Source organism: Panthera onca, chromosome C1 (genome assembly GCF_046562875.1).
Source record: "Panthera onca isolate mPanOnc1 chromosome C1, mPanOnc1 haplotype 2, whole genome shotgun sequence".
NCBI lineage: Eukaryota > Metazoa > Chordata > Mammalia > Carnivora > Felidae > Panthera > Panthera onca.
The window spans coordinates 103502841-103521180 of NC_138346.1; the positions used below are offsets into that span (position 1 = coordinate 103502841).

Sequence of the window (18340 nt, forward strand, 5' to 3'; positions counted from 1 at the left end):
GGGTGGCGCGGTTGGTTAAGCGTCCGACTTCAGCCAGGTCACGATCTCGCGGTCCGTGAGTTCGAGCCCCGCGTCAGGCTCTGGGCTGATGGCTCGGAGCCTGGAGCCTGTTTCCGATTCTGTGTCTCCCTCTCTCTCTGCCCCTCCCCCGTTCATGCTCTGTCTCTCTCTGTCCCAAAAATGAATAAAAAACGTTGAAAAAAAAAATTAAAAAAAAAATGGATATCCACCTGAATTCAGTAAAAGATGAAAGATGGCTGGGTACTTGGCTGGCTCAATAGGTAGAACATGCAACTCTTAATCTTGGCTCCAGGTTGTGAGTTCGAGCACCACATTGGGTATAGAGAGTACTTAAAAAATAAAATCTTAAAGAAAGGATGAGAGATGGCTGACTAAGTAGCATATACACTTGGAATCTAGAGAAAATATTGCACAGTACTTAATTGCCTTTTGAACTGTTTACTGAACATCTTATTTCAATGTGCAGAGGTACTTTGCTCGCCCACTGGTAGCTTTGTGAATTTCACTTTTGGATCTTGGGGGAGAATGGAGAGAAGAGGCTAGGCAAATAATTGGCAAGAAAAGCAAACGGTTACAAGGCTGTTAACAATGCAGCCTTGTTTACCCACTTTGCCTGTCTGGGTTTCTGAAACTGGATTCCTTAGCTCTGTGAACTAGTTAGTACAAGAGCACTCCTTTCGTTTTTTGGGTGCTTGGAATTGTAAGCATGTTGGAGAGAACACAGGCTTGTATATCTTAGTTGGATGAGTGCATCCCGTCACTGTTAGGACATGGTGGTGTAAAGGGATTAATAGTGAGAAGTGAGCTGGGACTGGTTTATGTGTGGAAGCCTCTGGAATTGCTTCTTAAGTCTGTTTGTGTTACGGGCATTTCAGAGTGGGGAGGTTACAGAAATCAAAAGCCTATTACTTTTGAAACCAGAAGTCTACTAGTCACAGTTTTAACATTTTTTATTTATAAAGCAAAGGAACAAAAAAGACTACTTCATTTAATAGGTGGGGTTAGTTATGAGAAAGATCTAATTTTATTTTGCAGGCTCTTTCAAAGAGTACTACTTCTGAGTAGTATCTGTTTCGTAAAATTTAAATGACACTGTTATTTCCTCTCACTTTTGGTTGCGATCTGTTAATAAATATTACGTTTTTATTACAAGAATGAACCAGACACTGGAGTATGAGGATACTTTTCTTCTCATTTTAACAATTTTGAAAGAGTCATTTTTTTTTGGAAACAGGAAAACTAAGGGCAGAATTTAAAATATCATCCTTGTTACTGTGAGAGAGGAGAGGAAATGTTTTAAGAAGTAGTATATCTGGTCTTAGGTCTTTTTTTGCTTGTGTGTCATAAGCTTGCTGTAGATGTTGGGACAGATAATCCTCCCCCCATTTTCATCCTCACTTTTGTTTTTCATATTTCTTGTTATCAACAAAAACATGATGAAAATTAACTTTTAATGAAAATGTTGAGTTCTATCATCTGCATAACATCTGATTTTTGTTTTTTATTTTCAGCACTGGTTAGATGGTACAAAGAGCATCAAAAAGCAAGTAAAAAGTAAGTGTTGAAAAAATTGTGAACAAAAAGTAAATTATATATTAGAAGCTCTGATTCCTAATAAATCATGTTTCAGATGAATTTCTTAGCATCTCTACTTTAAAGATAATTTCAATTTGATATACTGACCTACCCCCTTAGTTCTAGAGGGTTAATAGTAATCTAGATTCAAGTGCTTTATAGTTTATTTCCTGGTGAAAGGCTTGTATCTTGCAAGGAGATTGAGTTCTCATGCGATGCTTAACTTTTATTTAGTAATTGTGTTGGAATTTTCCTGCTTGGCATCTGTCCTGCTCTGTAAAATGTTTTGAGACTTTAAAGCTGTAACTTTTAAAATTTAAAAATAATGAAATGAAACAATTGACATAAAATGTCAGTTTTATTCCTAGTAATAGGGAAAAATACCAGTGTTCACTCGTAATCCAGCTTGTTCTTTGTGGTAGTAGAGATTTCAGAGCACCTCAACTTTTTTGTCTTTACAAAATAATGGGACCTCTGAGAATTTACAAGTTAGTGAACTAGGTGAAGTGAATTGAAAGTGTGGGGGGAATTTGCAGTGAGCGGTTAATAACCCAGGCATTCCTTAGTCTTTTAAGAAATATAGTGTGGCAGGTTTTTTAGGGCTGTTAGATTGCACAGTCAAGACTTTTATTTGATGCATTTATCCCTAAACTGTTAGAATTAATCTAGAGCTATCTATTTTTGGGAGGACAGCTAATTGTAATGGTACTATATGATGGTTGGTACATTTTAAAAAACCTACTGATTATCTTTTTGTGTTAGGTGTACTTAAAGCCTTTAATTTAAAGGCTTTAATGAAGCCATACAATATTTCAATGTGTGAAATATTACCACAAAGCCTGTTACCTTTTCTCCCTACTTCAAGTAGATTATTTTTGACAAATTTACTGACTGGAAAATTACAGTTTGAATAGTTACATTAAAAAAAATTAAAGTTTTGTTTGTTTTTTTTTGTTTTTTTTTTTTAAAACAGTTGGTTCACCCTATTGTCTGCATCTTCGAGTTAAGTTTTATTCCTCAGAACCAAATAATCTTCGTGAAGAGCTAACCCGGTAAGACTACTCTCTAGAGTTGTACAGGGGTAAAGTAGTTTTGGTCAGCTAACTAAAGGTGTTGGAAGATTGTCTTTATAATTCTTTACAGTTTATAGACCACTAATGAAATGGATCTCTTACCCCTGGTAATAAGACCTGTCAGACAATAGAATTTCATTTTGGGACAGTGTTTTTAAGTGTAGAATTTTTCCCTTTATCAGTTTTCAAAATAAAGAGTTGGTTCCCTAGCATTCTTTAAGGTAACTACTGAGTTCCTTTTTTTTTTTTTTTTTTTAAATTTTTTTTTAACGTTTATTTATTTTTGAGACAGAGAGAGACAGAGCATGAACGGGGGAGGGGCAGAGAGAGAGGGAGACACAGAATCCGAAGCAGCCTCCAGGCTCTGAGCCATCAGCCCAGGGCCTGACACGGGGCTCGAACTCATGGACCGTGAGATCGTGACCTGAGCTGAAGTCGGACGCTTAACCGACTGAGCCACCCAGGCGCCCCCTGAGTTCCTTTTTTAAATTATCATCAACTCATGGATTTTACTTATTTATGTATGTATGTATGTTTAGTTTTGGGAGTGAGTGTGAGCAGGGGAAGGGCAAAGAGAGAGGGACAGGATTTGAAGCGGGCTCCGTGCCGACAGCAGTGAGCCCGATGCGAGTCTTGAATTCACTAATCATGACCTGAGCTGAAGTCAGATGCTTGGCTGACAGAGCCACACAGGTGCCCCTCAACTCATGGATTTTAAACAAGATTGATGTGTTTGAATATGTTGCCATATTATATTTATTCATGTTATGTTTGTTGGTGTTCAAAATGATCTCTCTTTGGCCACTGGGAGTTTATTCATGTTGGCTCCTAATATTCTTTACCTATTGAAATGCCGCTCGCTGACTGATGAAAAATAATAAATCCTGATTTGGTTTGAATAGTTTTAAACAAGCTTTAAGCAGGTTATATACAATTATTTCTATTTTGTCCTGCCTCCTTCATATTTATTCATTGATTATACGTGGTAAATGCATGATTCATTCACACATACTATTTATTAAGTAAAAATTGAGTTGCTGAGTCCCTTTAGAAGGGTTTTCTTCTCTTGCACCCCCTACCAGCGAGATTATAGCTAATCTCCATAGTTACATATATGCCTGTGTCCTTTCACATCCCAGGTGGTTTGTGTTGTGAGAGTAATGTAAACTTAGATCACAGAGCTCATTCTCCATAATTTGCTTAAAACCTTTAATCTTAAGGTGGTTGTACTGTACTCAGTTATCTTATGGACATGCTGCCATCCTCCTGATGGTTTATTGGCCCCAATTTTTTTTCATATTTTTTTTTCTTTTCTGGATTCTATTGCAGGTAAAATTCTGTAATTAAAAATGTTTCTTCTCACATTAGAAGGGTGGGATTATTTTTCATAGTAGATTATTCTGTTTAGTTAAATTTGTGCCTTTTATTTTTCTTAGGTATTTATTTGTTCTTCAGTTAAAACAAGATATTCTCAGTGGAAAGTGAGTATTAGTTATTTAAGGTAAACCACATTTTATTAAGTAGTTGAAAATGATTTTGAAAAATAAGTTCATAATTATGAAAAAGGAATGGTCAGCATAAAGTAGGTATTATTTGCACTTATCTTAAAATGAACCTTGGGAAGTTGACTTGTCTAACAAATTTGTGTTTCGGTCTCAGATTAGAGTGTCCCTTTGATACAGCAGTTCAGCTGGCAGCTTATAATCTGCAAGGTAAGCAATTCTTATGTTGACTGTTAAGAATAAAGCATAATTCTTTTTTGTGTGTTTTTAGTTAAGAATTTCAAAAGATTCAAAATGATGGATAAGAAAAGTAACACCACTGTTAACTTGTATCAATATCCAACCTTATTACTTTACTTTGTTTAAAGAACATGGCCTTCTTTTTCTTCCCTTTCACTTCATTTGCTCCCCTTCTATCTGTAACTTCTTTTCAAGCAAAATTGCTGGTGACTTGATAATTCAATAAATATTATAAGGGGACTCTCAGCTTTTTTTTTTCAACTTGAAAAGAATGCAGGGATATAAGAGATTTTTGCAGTTGTATTTTTGCTTTCTTTAGTTTGATTCTTTTTTTTTTTAAGTCTTGTTTATTTTGAGGGGGAGAGAGAGAGCATGAGAGTGAGTGAGGGAGGGACAAAGAGAGCGAGAAAGAGAGAAACTCAAGCAGGCTCCTCACTGTCAGTGCACAGCCCAACTCAGGCTCGATGTCAAGAAGTAGGAGATCATTACGTGAGCTAAAAATCAAGAGTCGGATGCTTAACCGACTGAGCCACCCAGGCAGTCCTCTTTAGTTTTATTCTTAAAAATGAATCCATGAAAGAAATACTTAGAGCATATTTAAAAGTTCCTGATGGTTAAAGTATTTTCCAATAAATTAAATTAATGAAAAAACTTTTAATTTTGTACTTTATTGTACTGACGAAATACTGTTAAGTTTAGGTATTTTTTTCTGAAAAATTGACATTTTAAGAAAACTGTAATTTTGGTCCTCATTCACAAAATGGAAAGAAATCTGTTCTATTGGAGTATCTAGACGCTTAACCATCTGAGTGTATCTTGGACGCTTAACCATCTGAGCCACCCAGGCACCCCTAAATGTTTATTGTTTGATTCATGCATTGTGGCTCTGTTTTGTTATCTCTTAACCCTCCTTATCACATTTTTTTTCCTAAGTAAAAGTTCTTTCCTACTTTCTCCTTCATCCACAGCACCATTATTTGCATGATTCCGCCACACTTCTTGTCATGTTGTGCATCTCTGTGTCCCGTGTCTAATATTTTGCCAAATCCGAAGTCTTAAGGTCCTTAGAATAAATTTGCTGAAGTACAGTCCATCTTCATAAAATGAGCTCTGTGTTTCTTGTTTATGATTTTATATTTTATCAGAATAATTTTTGTTACTAGCTTTTCTCATACTCTCAATTCAGTTTTTCCTTGACATTTTAATATATATCCTGAACAACACTAGGTAGAAGATTTGGTTTGGTGCTTCTTAAAAATGTGACCTAAAACAGAAAAAAAAATACCCGTTATCCAGACAAAAGAGTAATTTCTTCAGCAACAAATTGGGCATGATAATATTTTCCAAGGTTGTTGAGAAAATAGATGACAATATATCTGTAATATGTCAAGTGTATAGAGTCTGTATTCAATAAATAATGAGTTGTTACCATTTTTATTAGTATCTCAAGATCTCTGTATTTTTTTCTCTATACAACTGGATTTTTTTAATAAAAATGGAACTATTTTAATTTTTAAATGAGTAAGATGTTCTTTAAAAGGGAAAATGTCTAAAGTAAAGAAAATATTAGAATCATTTTCCCTTCTTCCCCAAACCTATATTTCAGAGCTAACCATAGATGGGCACATGATTATTTGTGCCCCGCCTAAGTGTTTTCCTACTGCTTCCCTTCCCCAGATACTTTTTACTAATATTTTTTTCAGTTATTTCTTTAGGATTATCTATTTACAATTCCAGGAGGACGGAGCCTGTATCTTGTAGTGGTGTATGATGTCATGTTCTCTGCATATTAGATTTTTTTTTTTTAATATTTATTTTTGAGAGAAAGAGTGCAAGCTGGGGAGGGGCAGAGAGAGAGAGAGGGAGACACAGAATCTGAAGCAGGCTCCGGTCTCCGAGCTGTCAGCATAGAGCCTCACGTGGGGCTCAAACCCACAAATCATGAGATCGTGACCTGAGCCGAAGTCAGATGCTTAACCGACTGAGTCATCCAGGTGCCCCTCTGCATATTGGATTCTTAATAGATGCTGGCTAAATGTTTTTTTTAAAGGTTGCTAAATATTTTTGTTTATTCATTATAAGGTCAAAAGGTGTTTCTCTAAGGAAGTCTACAAAGAGGTTTTCAAAAGCTAAACATTATAAGATATGAAATAAATGAACAGAAACACATATATTTGAAAATATACCACCAACCACAAGTATATCATTGTGCGTATAGATGTTGGTTGACACGTTGTAAGTCTAAGCTAGATTTATTTTGGGGAATGATCTGGGTGTTATGAATTACTATAGTTTAAGAAAGAACGTTTCTAATCTTAGCAGTTTTTATTAATGAATTCTGAAGAAAGATTCAGCAGGAAATAAACTTAATTAACAGAATATAACTTTGTGCAACTTATGTTTGTAGCTGAACTTGGTGACTATGATCTTGCTGAGCATAGTCCTGAACTTGTGTCTGAGTTCAGGTTTGTGCCCATTCAGACTGAAGAGATGGAGCTGGCTATTTTTGAGAAATGGAAGGAATACAGGTACTTGGCTTTGCCCACACTTTTCTTTAACATCACTGCAGTGATTTTGTATGTTTTCTTCTATTACCGTCCTTGGTATAGAATTTACATTTATTATTATTAAAAATTACTATTTTTTAAATTTCAGAGGTCAGACACCAGCACAAGCTGAAACCAATTATCTGAATAAAGCCAAATGGTTAGAAATGTATGGGGTTGATATGCATGTGGTCAAGGTAAGAACTGTGTTGTGATGATTTTTAAAAAGTTTATTCCTTCAAGATTGAAGGTAACTATGACATTTTTCAAAATTAAGGAGGGCATGGAGATGGTATAGTATAGCACTGGGTACTTTGGATGTGTTAGTAAAGGTTGAGATTAAATATGAAAATCTCACATAAAGTTACAGTATAAGAAAGAAGAGAAACAACCAAAATCTCCAAAAAGGTGTATCTGTGTTTTTAAGGTGTTACTATGTTTTTTAGATTTTTAAACCACTTTTTATTCTTATTAAGTGTAATATTCATGTAACATTCATGTCATCTGGCATCACATAAGCTGAGTAGGCTATTTAAAAAATTAAAATAATTCAGGAAGCAAAGTTGAAAATTTATAGCTTGAGAAGACTTTGATAAGCTGTAATACAGCTTGTATAATGATTTAACGTATTTCTAGTTTAAAAAGTTAAAATTTTCCAGAAAGACAGTTTTTTTAAAGTTTATTTATTTATTTTGAGAGAGAGCTAGTGTGTGTGAGTGCACGTGTGTGGGGGAGGGGCAGCAAGAGAGGGAGAGAGAATCTCAAGCAGGCTCTGTGCTGTCAGCGCAGAACCGAACACGGGGCTTGATCTCCTAAACCATGAGATCATGACCTGAGCCAAAGTCAAGAGTCAGACGTTCAACTCACTGAGCCACCCAGGCGCCCCTAGAAAGGTAGTCTTTTTAAAAATGGTGATTTAAGTGGTGAATAGAATATAGGCAGAATCTGCAAAGAGCTTTCTTTGTTGTGGAAGTACACCTGTGTATTTTCATTGATGACCTACCTTAAGACTATGGTGTTAGCCAAAGCATAAGAGACTCTTAAAAACTGAGAACAAACTGAGGGTTGATGGGGGGAGGGAGGGAGGGGAGGGTGGGTGATGGGTATTGAGGAGGGCACCTTTTGGGATGAGCACTGGGTGTTGTATGGAAACCAATTTGACAATAAATTTCATATATTGAAGAAAAAAAAAAGACTATGGTGTTAACGGTGAACTAAATGTATGCATGAATTTTCCTGAGAATGTTATTTTGGATATTTCTATTTGTTGAAAACATTTTGCATATTAATAGTAGCCTGTATATAGTTAATACAATTCAATGTGAAAATAAACTTTTGTGTGAAAATGTGATATCTGTCTTATGCAAATAAAGTTAACATGTTTTGCTTTCCTTAAATTAGGCTAGAGATGGAAATGACTATAGCTTGGGACTGACCCCAACAGGAGTCCTTGTTTTTGAAGGAGAGACCAAAATTGGCCTATTTTTTTGGTAAGTAGAGTTAATATTACAGATACTTACAGGTTTTTTTTTTTGTTGTTGTTTTTTTTTAATGAGTAAAAACATTTCTTTCAAGTTAATACATAAAATAGAGTTTGGAGATCAAATAATTCTGAAAAGATAATAAAAATCACCTGTCTCCTGTCATACTCCTTAGCCCTTCTTAGTCCCATCCCCCAGGGGTAATTTTTAAAACTCTTCCATCCATTTTTTCATTAGTTTCAAGGTATGTCAATATACATCTCTTGATACATATTTTTTATTTCTACATGTATTAAATGTTCACATGGACACTCTCATGTCGTATAGTTATTACATCACTACTTTTAGGACTTCTTGTTCCACAGTCATATTACCCCATATTCCCTGGTGTGTAAGAGGAAAATATTTACCCCTCCTTTTAAGCTGTGCTTCTCTTTTTAGGTCCCAACTTAACTCATAGTTTAAAATTGTATTTGCATTTCCTATCAAGGAATAGATTTTACTTGGATTTCGTAGCCATAGTAAAGTTCTTCACATCTTGCCTGGTTTGTTCTAAAAGTAGAAAATCAGGAAATAGTGTTCATATTGTTATCCCTGTATCTGAAATGGTGGAGAACTTCCCACTGTACTGGTGTTATATACATGAGTTAAAGGGCCTCTATGTTGTTTACTTCTTCACAGCATGCCAGGATGGTTAGCTCAAAGCCCACCAGCACCAAACTCAATTTCTTATATATCCAGTTACTTTAAATATAGCCCAATAAGTTTATTTTTAATCATTTAGAGCCTTCCTGCTTTGCATGTCCCCCTATAAACTGTATCTGCCATCAGCTGGTCAGAGATATGACAAATCCTGTAGCTATAAAAGACACCAAACCACTACTGCCCTTCGGAACTCTCTGACCTAGAGACTTCCCGCTTGCTGCTGAATGCCATTGCATAGAAACCCAAACCCCCTCTCTGATTCCCTTCTCTCCTACAAGTTCCCTTGCTGTCTCCCCTGCTTTGGGGGTAGCTTTGTGCAGCCACCTCTGGAGGATCTCCTGTTGTCAAGGGCTTCCTTTTCATGCAACCCTGTCCAAACACCTGTCAGTAAAGTTTGTTGTACAATAGAGCTAGGTCATGATCCTTTCTTTCTGATCAGTCTGGAAATACTTGAACTCACAACTGGAATTACATTTTCTTTCTGTATAGGTTTTTGTTTTTCCTGGAGTTTTTGGCTTCCCCCTCAGTTTCTTACATCCCACACAGTGCTTTAAATTACCTGCCTTTGACTTATCCTTACGTTCTTTCAGATCCTCAGGGTTGCATTAAATGATTTTTCTGTTCCCGTTGAAATTGTCTGCTCTCCAGGCTGCTCTACAGCTTTTGTCTGTTTTTTCAGCTAGGATCCTGTATCTTCGTCCCATATTTTCCTTCCTTTTGTTTTTTCTGATCTATATCCTCAGGTAACTAACTGCCTAAGAAAAGCAGGGTGTAGGAGATAAATTGTTTGAATCCTTGGATGCCTTAAAATGGTTTATTCTTCTCTTATGCTTTCTTGGTAATTGGGCTGAGAATAGAATTTTAGGTTTGAAAATTATTTTCCCTCAAAAAGTTGAAGATAGATTTCATTTATTTTGGAATTCAGGTATCCATGCTAGGGACTTTCTGAGAGACTTGAGTGGAATACCTTCACAGTTGTCCCTTGATAGGTGAAGGAGCTTTGGGGCATTTATTCATCCAGTCTTTGAGTGTTAATTCTCTGACACTTCCAGCTTGCCTTGTGGGCAGATGGAACATACTTCATGGCCAGAGAATGCTGTAGCTGGAGAGTTGAAGAAAGCATCTTTTGTATCACTTCTTAAGGTTGTTGTGAGGATCTGTTGAATTAATACGTATAGTACACTTAGAAGGTTACCTGACACTTGATAGGCTTTATGTAAGTATTTGTTACACTTAAGTGCTAGTTCTTCCCCTCCTGCTCCACCTATTGTGCTTAGTTACTTACTATTTTAGTACAACTCTTATAAAAAAGTTATGTTTTACAATTGTATTTTGTATAAGTTATATTTAAAAATTAGAGAGAATGAGAGTTTCATTGTTTTGACATTCACAGTTTGCAGAAGTGCAAAGTTCACATGTGGTAGGTTGTTGAGGATTTCAGTACAGGTGGGTGATAGAGTTGGAAAAGGGGCCATAAAGTGAGGTTTAAAAAACCTTTTTTCTTTTTTTTTTTAAAGAGGTACTTCCTCAAACAAATTGATACAGAAAATAAAGTTGCAGGTCGTAATCAAAAATTTGTTTTCATTTATGCCTTTTAGAAAACCTTTATTGTCTGTCTGTATCCAGTTCCTATGCTGCTGCTCTACACTAGGCCTGGGGAATCTCTTGTACCATAGCTGGGAACCTATAAAATATTAAATGGATTTCTTCATTTTCTTTTTTTTTGTAACATTTTTACTGTCTGATATTTGTGCAGCGTCAGTTTTGTTAGAGATCCTGCTTTTGAAATGTTTTTTTTCTGTTATCCTAAATATTTTTTTAGATTAGAGGCTTTGTTGGTGGGCAGTACAGGTAAAGAGGGTAAACACCCTCTTAATCAATTTACAGTTCAGCTGTTAGATGATTGATATACTGGAAATAACAGCAAAAATTTTAATTTAGAGGACATTTATTTGAAATCTGGCTTTTGTTCTAATATTGTTATAGGCCCAAGATAACCAGGTTGGATTTTAAGAAGAATAAATTAACCCTGGTGGTTGTAGAAGATGATGATCAGGTAGGAATTGTATTGCATTATTTATTTAACAATGACTATGTTATGTGGTAACTCAAGTCTAATTTTTCTTTTCTTTTCTTTTTTTTTTTTTTTTTTTTTTTTTTTTTTTGAGAGGGAGAATGTGCATGCAAGCTGGAGAGGGGCAGAGAGAGAGAGGGATAGAGAGAGAGTCCCAGGCAGGCTCCATGCCCAGCACAGAGCCCAATGCCAGGCTTGATCTCACAACCATGAGGTCATGGCCTGAGCCGAAATAAAGAGTTGGACACTTAACTGACTGAGCCGCCCAGACACTCCTATTATTCTTTTATAAGGGTTTCCAAACTCATATTCTTTAATAAAATCTTCTCAATTAAGGCTTACTTTTTTTTTTTTTTTTTTTCCGGTTAACTGTAGTTCCCGATTGATAAACACAACATGAATGTGTCTCAGATGCATTATGCTAGGTGAAAAAAGCCAGACTCAGAAAATTATGACTTGATCTGGGGAGGGCAATCCTATAATAATGGAACAGATCACTGTTTGGGATTAGGGAGAATGAGGAGGCTTGACTACAAAGAAACAGCAAAGGGAATTTAGGGGAATGAGATAACTTTTCTATAACCAGATTTTGGTGGTAGTTCCTAGACTCCATGCCATTTATCATAACTCACAGAATCATGAATGAACTAAAAAAAAAATAATAACTTTATTCCTTGCAAAGAAATAAATTGAAACACATATATACATATAGATGGATATAGATAAAAGCAAGTTCAGCAATTGCATGCACAATGATGTGTGAGAAGGACTACTTAGCAAAACCTAAAAGAAGATTTGGAAAATTAGACAAAACAGTGATATTACTAAGTTTTATTACTAAGACAATGCAAAGGATTGCCCTTTCACCCAGCTTAGAAGGAAATTATAGAGGCAACAGACCATTTTAAAAAGAAATCTATTGAGGGGGCACCTGGGTGGTTCAGTCAGTTAAGCATCTGACTTTGGCTCAGATCATGATCTCATACATAGCTCATGAGTTTGAGCCTCACGTTGGGCTCTGTGCTGACAGCTCAGAGCCTGGAGCCTGCTTTGGATTCTCCCCCTCTCTCTGCCTCTTCCCTGCTCATGCTTTGTCTTTCTCTCTCTCTCAAAAATAAACATTAAAAAAAAAATTAAAAAAAAAAGAAATCTATTGGGGTGCCTGGGTGCATTGGTTAAGTGTCTGACTTTAGCTCAGGTCATGACCTCATGGTTTGTGAGTTCAAGCCCTGTGTCGAGCTCTGTGCCGACAGCTCAGAACCTGGAGGCTGCTTCGGATTCTGTATCTCCCTCTCTCTCTCTGCCCCTCCCCCACTTGCACTCTGTTGTCTCTGTCTCTCTCTCGAAAATAAACATTAAAAAAAATTAAATCTGATGGCACAGAGGATGATCATTGCATCATCAACAAATGAGTTAACAATGAGTCAGAAGCTGCAGATTTCGTATGTAAAAACTTATTTTACGATTTTCCTTTTTATGTAAGCACATATGTGATTGCATGATATTTGTATCGAAATCCAAAGGCATTTTTTCAGGAAGAATAAAATACAATTCTTTGTGATAAGGAAATATGGTCATAATTTAATTGGTGACACTTGTTCTTACTTGGGCCATAAAATGCACATTTTACAATTGATGGCATTTTAAATTAGATCTTATATAGTATTACCTTCTTGGATATCTTTTTGAAGGTATTTTACACACACACATGTGCAAATATGTGTATCTGTTCTTTTTTATACAGAAGTTACCATGCCTTTAGACTGTGTACTAACCCTTTTTAAACTTTACATTATAACTTTTGGAATATTTTCCATATCTGTATGTAGAATGCTTCTTTGTTCTTAAATTAAAAAGCAAACTAAACTGCATAGTATTCTGTGTGGATGTACCCTAAATTATTTAATACATTCTCAACATTTATTCACTATATATGCATGAATTTGTACATCGGCAAATATCTGTAGGATAGTTTCCTGGAGGTGGATTTGCTGGTTCAAATGGTTATGTGCACTTGTCCTAGATAACAGAGATCCTATGAAGGATCAAACCTGTTTCTTCAGAGGGAGTTGTCACATTTTAATCTGAAAGGTAAAAAATGGAATTTCACTGTAGGTTTAATTTGTATTTCTGTTTTTATGGGTGATATTGAACATCTTTTCATATATTTTGTTATTTATATTTCCTTTTCTCCAAACTCTCTATTCATACCCTTTGCCCATTTTGTCATTGGGCCTTTTTTCTTACTGGTTTATTTTGCCCTTTTTCATAGAAATTGTAAATACTGTATCTAATAGTTGTTCATCTTTTAATGTTATTTATTGTGATTTTTGCCACATGCTTTAAAAAAATTTAAATAGGCAAATTCATCAGTCTTTCATGGATTATGGAAGGGTTTTTCCTCCTTTGAGGTTATATGTTTCTCCATGGTTTTTTCTATGTGTATTTTTTGTTCGTCAATTTCACTGAAGTATAATATACATTCAGATAAGTGCAAAAACAAGTGGGCAGCTTGTTGGATTTCCACGAACACCTATATGACCAGCACCCAGTTGGGGACATAGAATACTACTAGAATTATACACTCTTGTGCCTCCCACCAGGTATAGTCCTCCAAAGGTTTTTTCTTGTTCTTCTGACTTTACCACCATACACTGGTTTTTGTTTATATCTTAAACTCAATCTGAATGAAACCTGACTGTTCTCTTTGTGTCTGACTTCTCTTTATTTATATTTGTGAGCCTTCGCCCTCTTGCAGCTGGTTGCTATAGTAGGCTCGTTCTTACTGTTACATAGTATTGCTTTTTTTTAAAAAAACGTTTATTTATTATTGAGAGACAGAAAGAGATAGAGCATGAGCATGGGAGGGGCAGAGAGAGGAGGAGACACAGAATCTGAAGCAGGTTCCAGGCTCTGAGCTGTCAAAACAGAGCCCAGCGGGGCTCGAACCCACAAACCGTGAGACCATGACCTGAGCCAAAGTTGGACACCCAACCGACTGAGCCACCCAGGCACCCCAGTAATATTCCTTTTTACGTATAGATTGCACTTATTTATCCATCCTGTTGTTGATGGACTGTTGAGTTTAGTTTTCACTATTAAAAGTGCTGCTCTGAAGACTAGGGTATGCATGTGTTTGGTTTTAGTGGATACTGCCAAACTGTTTTCAAAAGTGTTGATACACATTTGCATTCCCACCTACAATGTAAGAGAGTTCCATTTGTTCTTTTTTGGCTAATGTTTGGTATTTTTCCTTGTAGCCATTCTGTTCATAGAATGGTTTTGTGGTTTTCACTTGCATTCCCCTGATCACTATTTGTTTAGTGCTTATTTATAAATTTATTTAATATTTAAGTATTCTCTTTTATGAAGTGGCTGTTCAAGTCTTTTGCTTATTTTTCTCTTGGGTCATGTGCTCTTTTTCCTCATTGAAGTTCTTATGTATTGTGGACATCAGTTCTTTGCAGATCTGTGTGTTGTAAGTATCTTCTTCTTGGCTTGCCTTGATTCCTTTAATAGTATGTTTTGGGTAGAGTGTTTCAATTTTAATGTAATAGAGTTTATAACTATTTTCCTTTGTGGTCAGTACTTTCTGTGTCTTCAAATTTAGGAATCTTTGCCTATATCAAGGTCATGAAATAACTACATATAGATAGTCATTTTAAAATATAGTTTAATTTGTAAAATATTTGAAGTGTACTGCAGAGTTGTATCAGAAAACCTGATACCCATTTTACTCATCTAGAGTAACATTTTTGGGATAACCATAACGGTGTATTCAGAGATATCTGGGTGGCTCATTTGGTTAAGCGTCTGACTCTTGATTTCAGCTCAGGTCATGATTTCATGGTTTGTTAGTTTGAGCCCGCATCAGGGTTCTTTCTCTCCCTCTCTCTCTCTCTGCCCCTCCCCTGCGCGCGCGCGCTCTCTCTCTCTCTCTCTCTCTCTGCCCCTTCCCCACTCGTGCTCTTTCTAAAAATAAATAAACTTAAAAAAAAAAAACTGTGTTCAGTACAGTGAGGTATAATCCTCTAGCTAGCCATCATTCTTGAGGGTGTCATTCTCATACTTCCTTTTTCCAAATATAAATACATCATAATACATGGTGGAATTGTTTTTGAAATTTACAGAAATCATATATATATATATATATATTTGGCAGTTTACTTAGTTTACCTAAATAGGTGTAGCCATGTAGATATCAGTTCATTCATTTTAACCTATATATGGTATTTTATAATGTGAATAAACAATTGTGCATTTATTCATTCTTTTATTTATCTTTTTTTTAATTTATTAAAAATTTTTTTTTAATGTTTATTTTGAGAGAGAAAAAGACAGAGTGTGAGCAGGGGAGGGGCAGAGACAGAATGAGACACAGAACCTGAAGCAGGCTCCAGGCTCTGAGCTGTCAGCACAGAGCCCAACGTGGGGCTCGAACTCACAGACCTTGAGATCATGACCTGAGCTGAAGTTGGACACTTAACCGACTGAGCCACCCAGGCACCCCTCATTTATCTTTTTGTATCATTTTTAATGTTATTTACTGATAATTTGTTTTGGACATTTAGTGTTTTATTGCAATACTTACTATTATAAATGAGATTGTGAAGAAAATCTTTGGATATACATTTTGGTGTTAAGAAAATCTTTCTCCCTAAACAGATGGTAAAGCTTAATTGTTACCACCAGGTCCTGGAGCACAAATAGTTAGGTTCTGATTTCCTCTTTGTGACCTTGGGCTTTATTTCTTGAGCTTCAATTCCCTATCTATGAAATGGAGCTAATGATAATATCTGTTCATTGAGTTAATCCATGTGAAATCCTTAAAAAGTGGCTATGAATGTTAATTATTATTTGGATTCCCAGGAATATGGTTACTGTGACAAAGAATGTGCACCGTTTTTTTTTTTTTTTTTTTTTTTTTTTTTTAACATTTTTATTTATTTTTGAGAGACAGAAACAGAAGCAAGAGCGGGGGAGGAGTAGAGAGAGAGGGAGACACAGAATCTGAAGCAGGCTCCAGGCTCTGAGTTGTCAGCACAGAGCCCGACACGAGGCTTGAACCCACCAACTGTCAAATCATGACCTGAGCCGAAGTCGAATGCCTAACTGACTGAGCCACCCAGGTGCCCCAAGAATATGCACCTTTTTAAGTCTGTTGATATATATTGCCACATCTTGTATGATCCTTTCCATGATAATTATATATTTATCCAAAGTATGGCAAATAAAGCCTTATTTTTATGTTTCTCTAAGAAATGAGATCATGTAAGTAGAGATGACCCTCTTAGGAATAATTTTATATTGGCTGTGAAAGTGGACAGCTTGATTTCAACTCTGCCTTTTTATGTAGGTAGCTATAGAGAATGTCTTAGTTTCCGAGAGCAAACTAGATGCTTTATTATTCTGTTCTTGGTATTGCTGTGATTGTATTTATAGCTGAGTAACAAGGGACAGAAAGGACTGTTTAACCTAATAATTACCTCTCTTTACATCCTTTTTTTTTTTTTCCAGGGCAAAGAGCAGGAGCATACATTTGTCTTTAGATTGGATCATCCAAAAGCGTGCAAACATTTATGGAAATGTGCTGTGGAACATCATGCCTTCTTTCGCCTCCGAGGCCCAGTCCAAAAGAGTTCTCATCGATCGGGATTTATTCGACTAGGATCACGATTTAGATATAGGTGAATGTCAATATCTGCTTTCATAATTTTCATATGAAAGAATATCTGTTCTTTCATAAAGCAAAAAGTTTAGGTTGACCTCTCATTTTACAGATGTAGAAACCAAGGCATAGAAACAAAGTGGTTTCCAATGTTTTCCACTGGCCAGATTAAAAGACAAAGTAGTATTGTTATTGGTTGTAATTTCATTTTTCTTAAAGTTTATTTTTATTTATTTTGAGAGCTACAGAGAGCAAACAGGGGAGGGACAGAGAGGGGGAGAGACAGAATCCCAAGCAGGCTCCATGCTGACAGCGTGGTTGTAGTTTCTTGAATAGCCAATGAAACATTGTAATGATATAATGGATTCTGTATCCCTCTTGACATTTACTTTATATGTTAATCATCCATTTAAATTCATATAATAAGAGTTTTTAAAGAGTCTCCATCCATTAGCTGAATACCATATAGAAAAAAGGTATTGTGCGCTGAGTGGGAAATGCATCTGAGTAACATTTCTGGTCCTTTATAAAAATGAAGTTATTTTTATAGACTCCTTGTGTGTTGGTCATAAATTAGAAATGTTTTGGTTTACCTGAGAGTAGATCATTAGGAGTTTTCATCATGTCATGAGAGTCACTGTGATTTAAAGTAGGAATGGATACTATTCCATATTGTTGATAGTTGATTGTGTGGGTGGGATTCATGTAAGTAGAGCTCTATTCTACCTATATTAAAAGTGAGGAGGCATTTTCTTAACAGAATTTAAATGCAAATCAAAGAGAATGGGAAATAGTTTTAAATATTTCTGGAAAATTATCTGAAAAATGTATCACAATTAGAATAAATAACAGAAAATCTTGAGTTAATTGCATATTTTGCATGAGGTAAATGAATAAGGAGGGGAAAAGAGTTGCATAAGAGTACAGATATTCCAAACTTACCCAGTATATTCTTAGTTATATGCATGTTTAAGAAAAAAAACAATATAATTTGTACGTTGTGTATTTCGCACAAGCCTAAAGAGTAGAAGCATGATGTGGTAAAGACAGACATCAAGCCTGTTCGTAGTAGTTCCTTCAGGATGAAGCTCAGGCGGGTTCTTTTAAGAACAGTCTTAATATAGACTTTTTCTCATGTGTATCTGATTACTGTAGGCCTCAAATTCTCTTATTCTTGTTAATATGCCTCATTTATTTTAGTGGGAAAACGGAGTATCAGACCACAAAAACCAATAAAGCAAGAAGATCAACATCCTTTGAAAGAAGACCCAGCAAACGATATTCTCGACGAACTCTACAAATGAAAGGTGAGATGCAGTCCTGTTTCAAAGGACAGTTCTTCCTTGACAGTCCGTTGTGTGCTGGTATTGTTTGCTTGAAAGGAAGTTATCTGAACCTTAAGCTTATTCCAGTCAACTAAAGTACCCTTGTTAATTAACTTTGGTTATGACAGAA

The 18340-nt window shown here is 35.8% G+C and overlaps 1 protein-coding gene across 8 annotated transcripts in view; it reads left to right on the forward strand.

Annotated features, from left to right (window-relative positions):
- EPB41L5 (erythrocyte membrane protein band 4.1 like 5) overlaps window positions 1–18340 on the forward strand; it is a 140594-nt gene that overhangs the window by 42052 nt on the left and 80202 nt on the right. For all 8 annotated transcript variants that reach the window (XM_078451378.2, XM_060625466.3, XM_078451377.2 and 5 more), the window contains exons 4-13: window positions 1533–1575; window positions 2570–2648; window positions 4106–4150; window positions 4329–4381; window positions 6819–6939; window positions 7067–7154; window positions 8359–8447; window positions 11130–11199; window positions 16735–16904; window positions 18086–18192. In XM_078451378.2, coding sequence (XP_078307504.1) covers window positions 1533–1575; window positions 2570–2648; window positions 4106–4150; window positions 4329–4381; window positions 6819–6939; window positions 7067–7154; window positions 8359–8447; window positions 11130–11199; window positions 16735–16904; window positions 18086–18192 — 865 coding nt within the window. The remainder of the gene's footprint in view (window positions 1–1532; window positions 1576–2569; window positions 2649–4105; window positions 4151–4328; window positions 4382–6818; window positions 6940–7066; window positions 7155–8358; window positions 8448–11129; window positions 11200–16734; window positions 16905–18085; window positions 18193–18340) is intronic.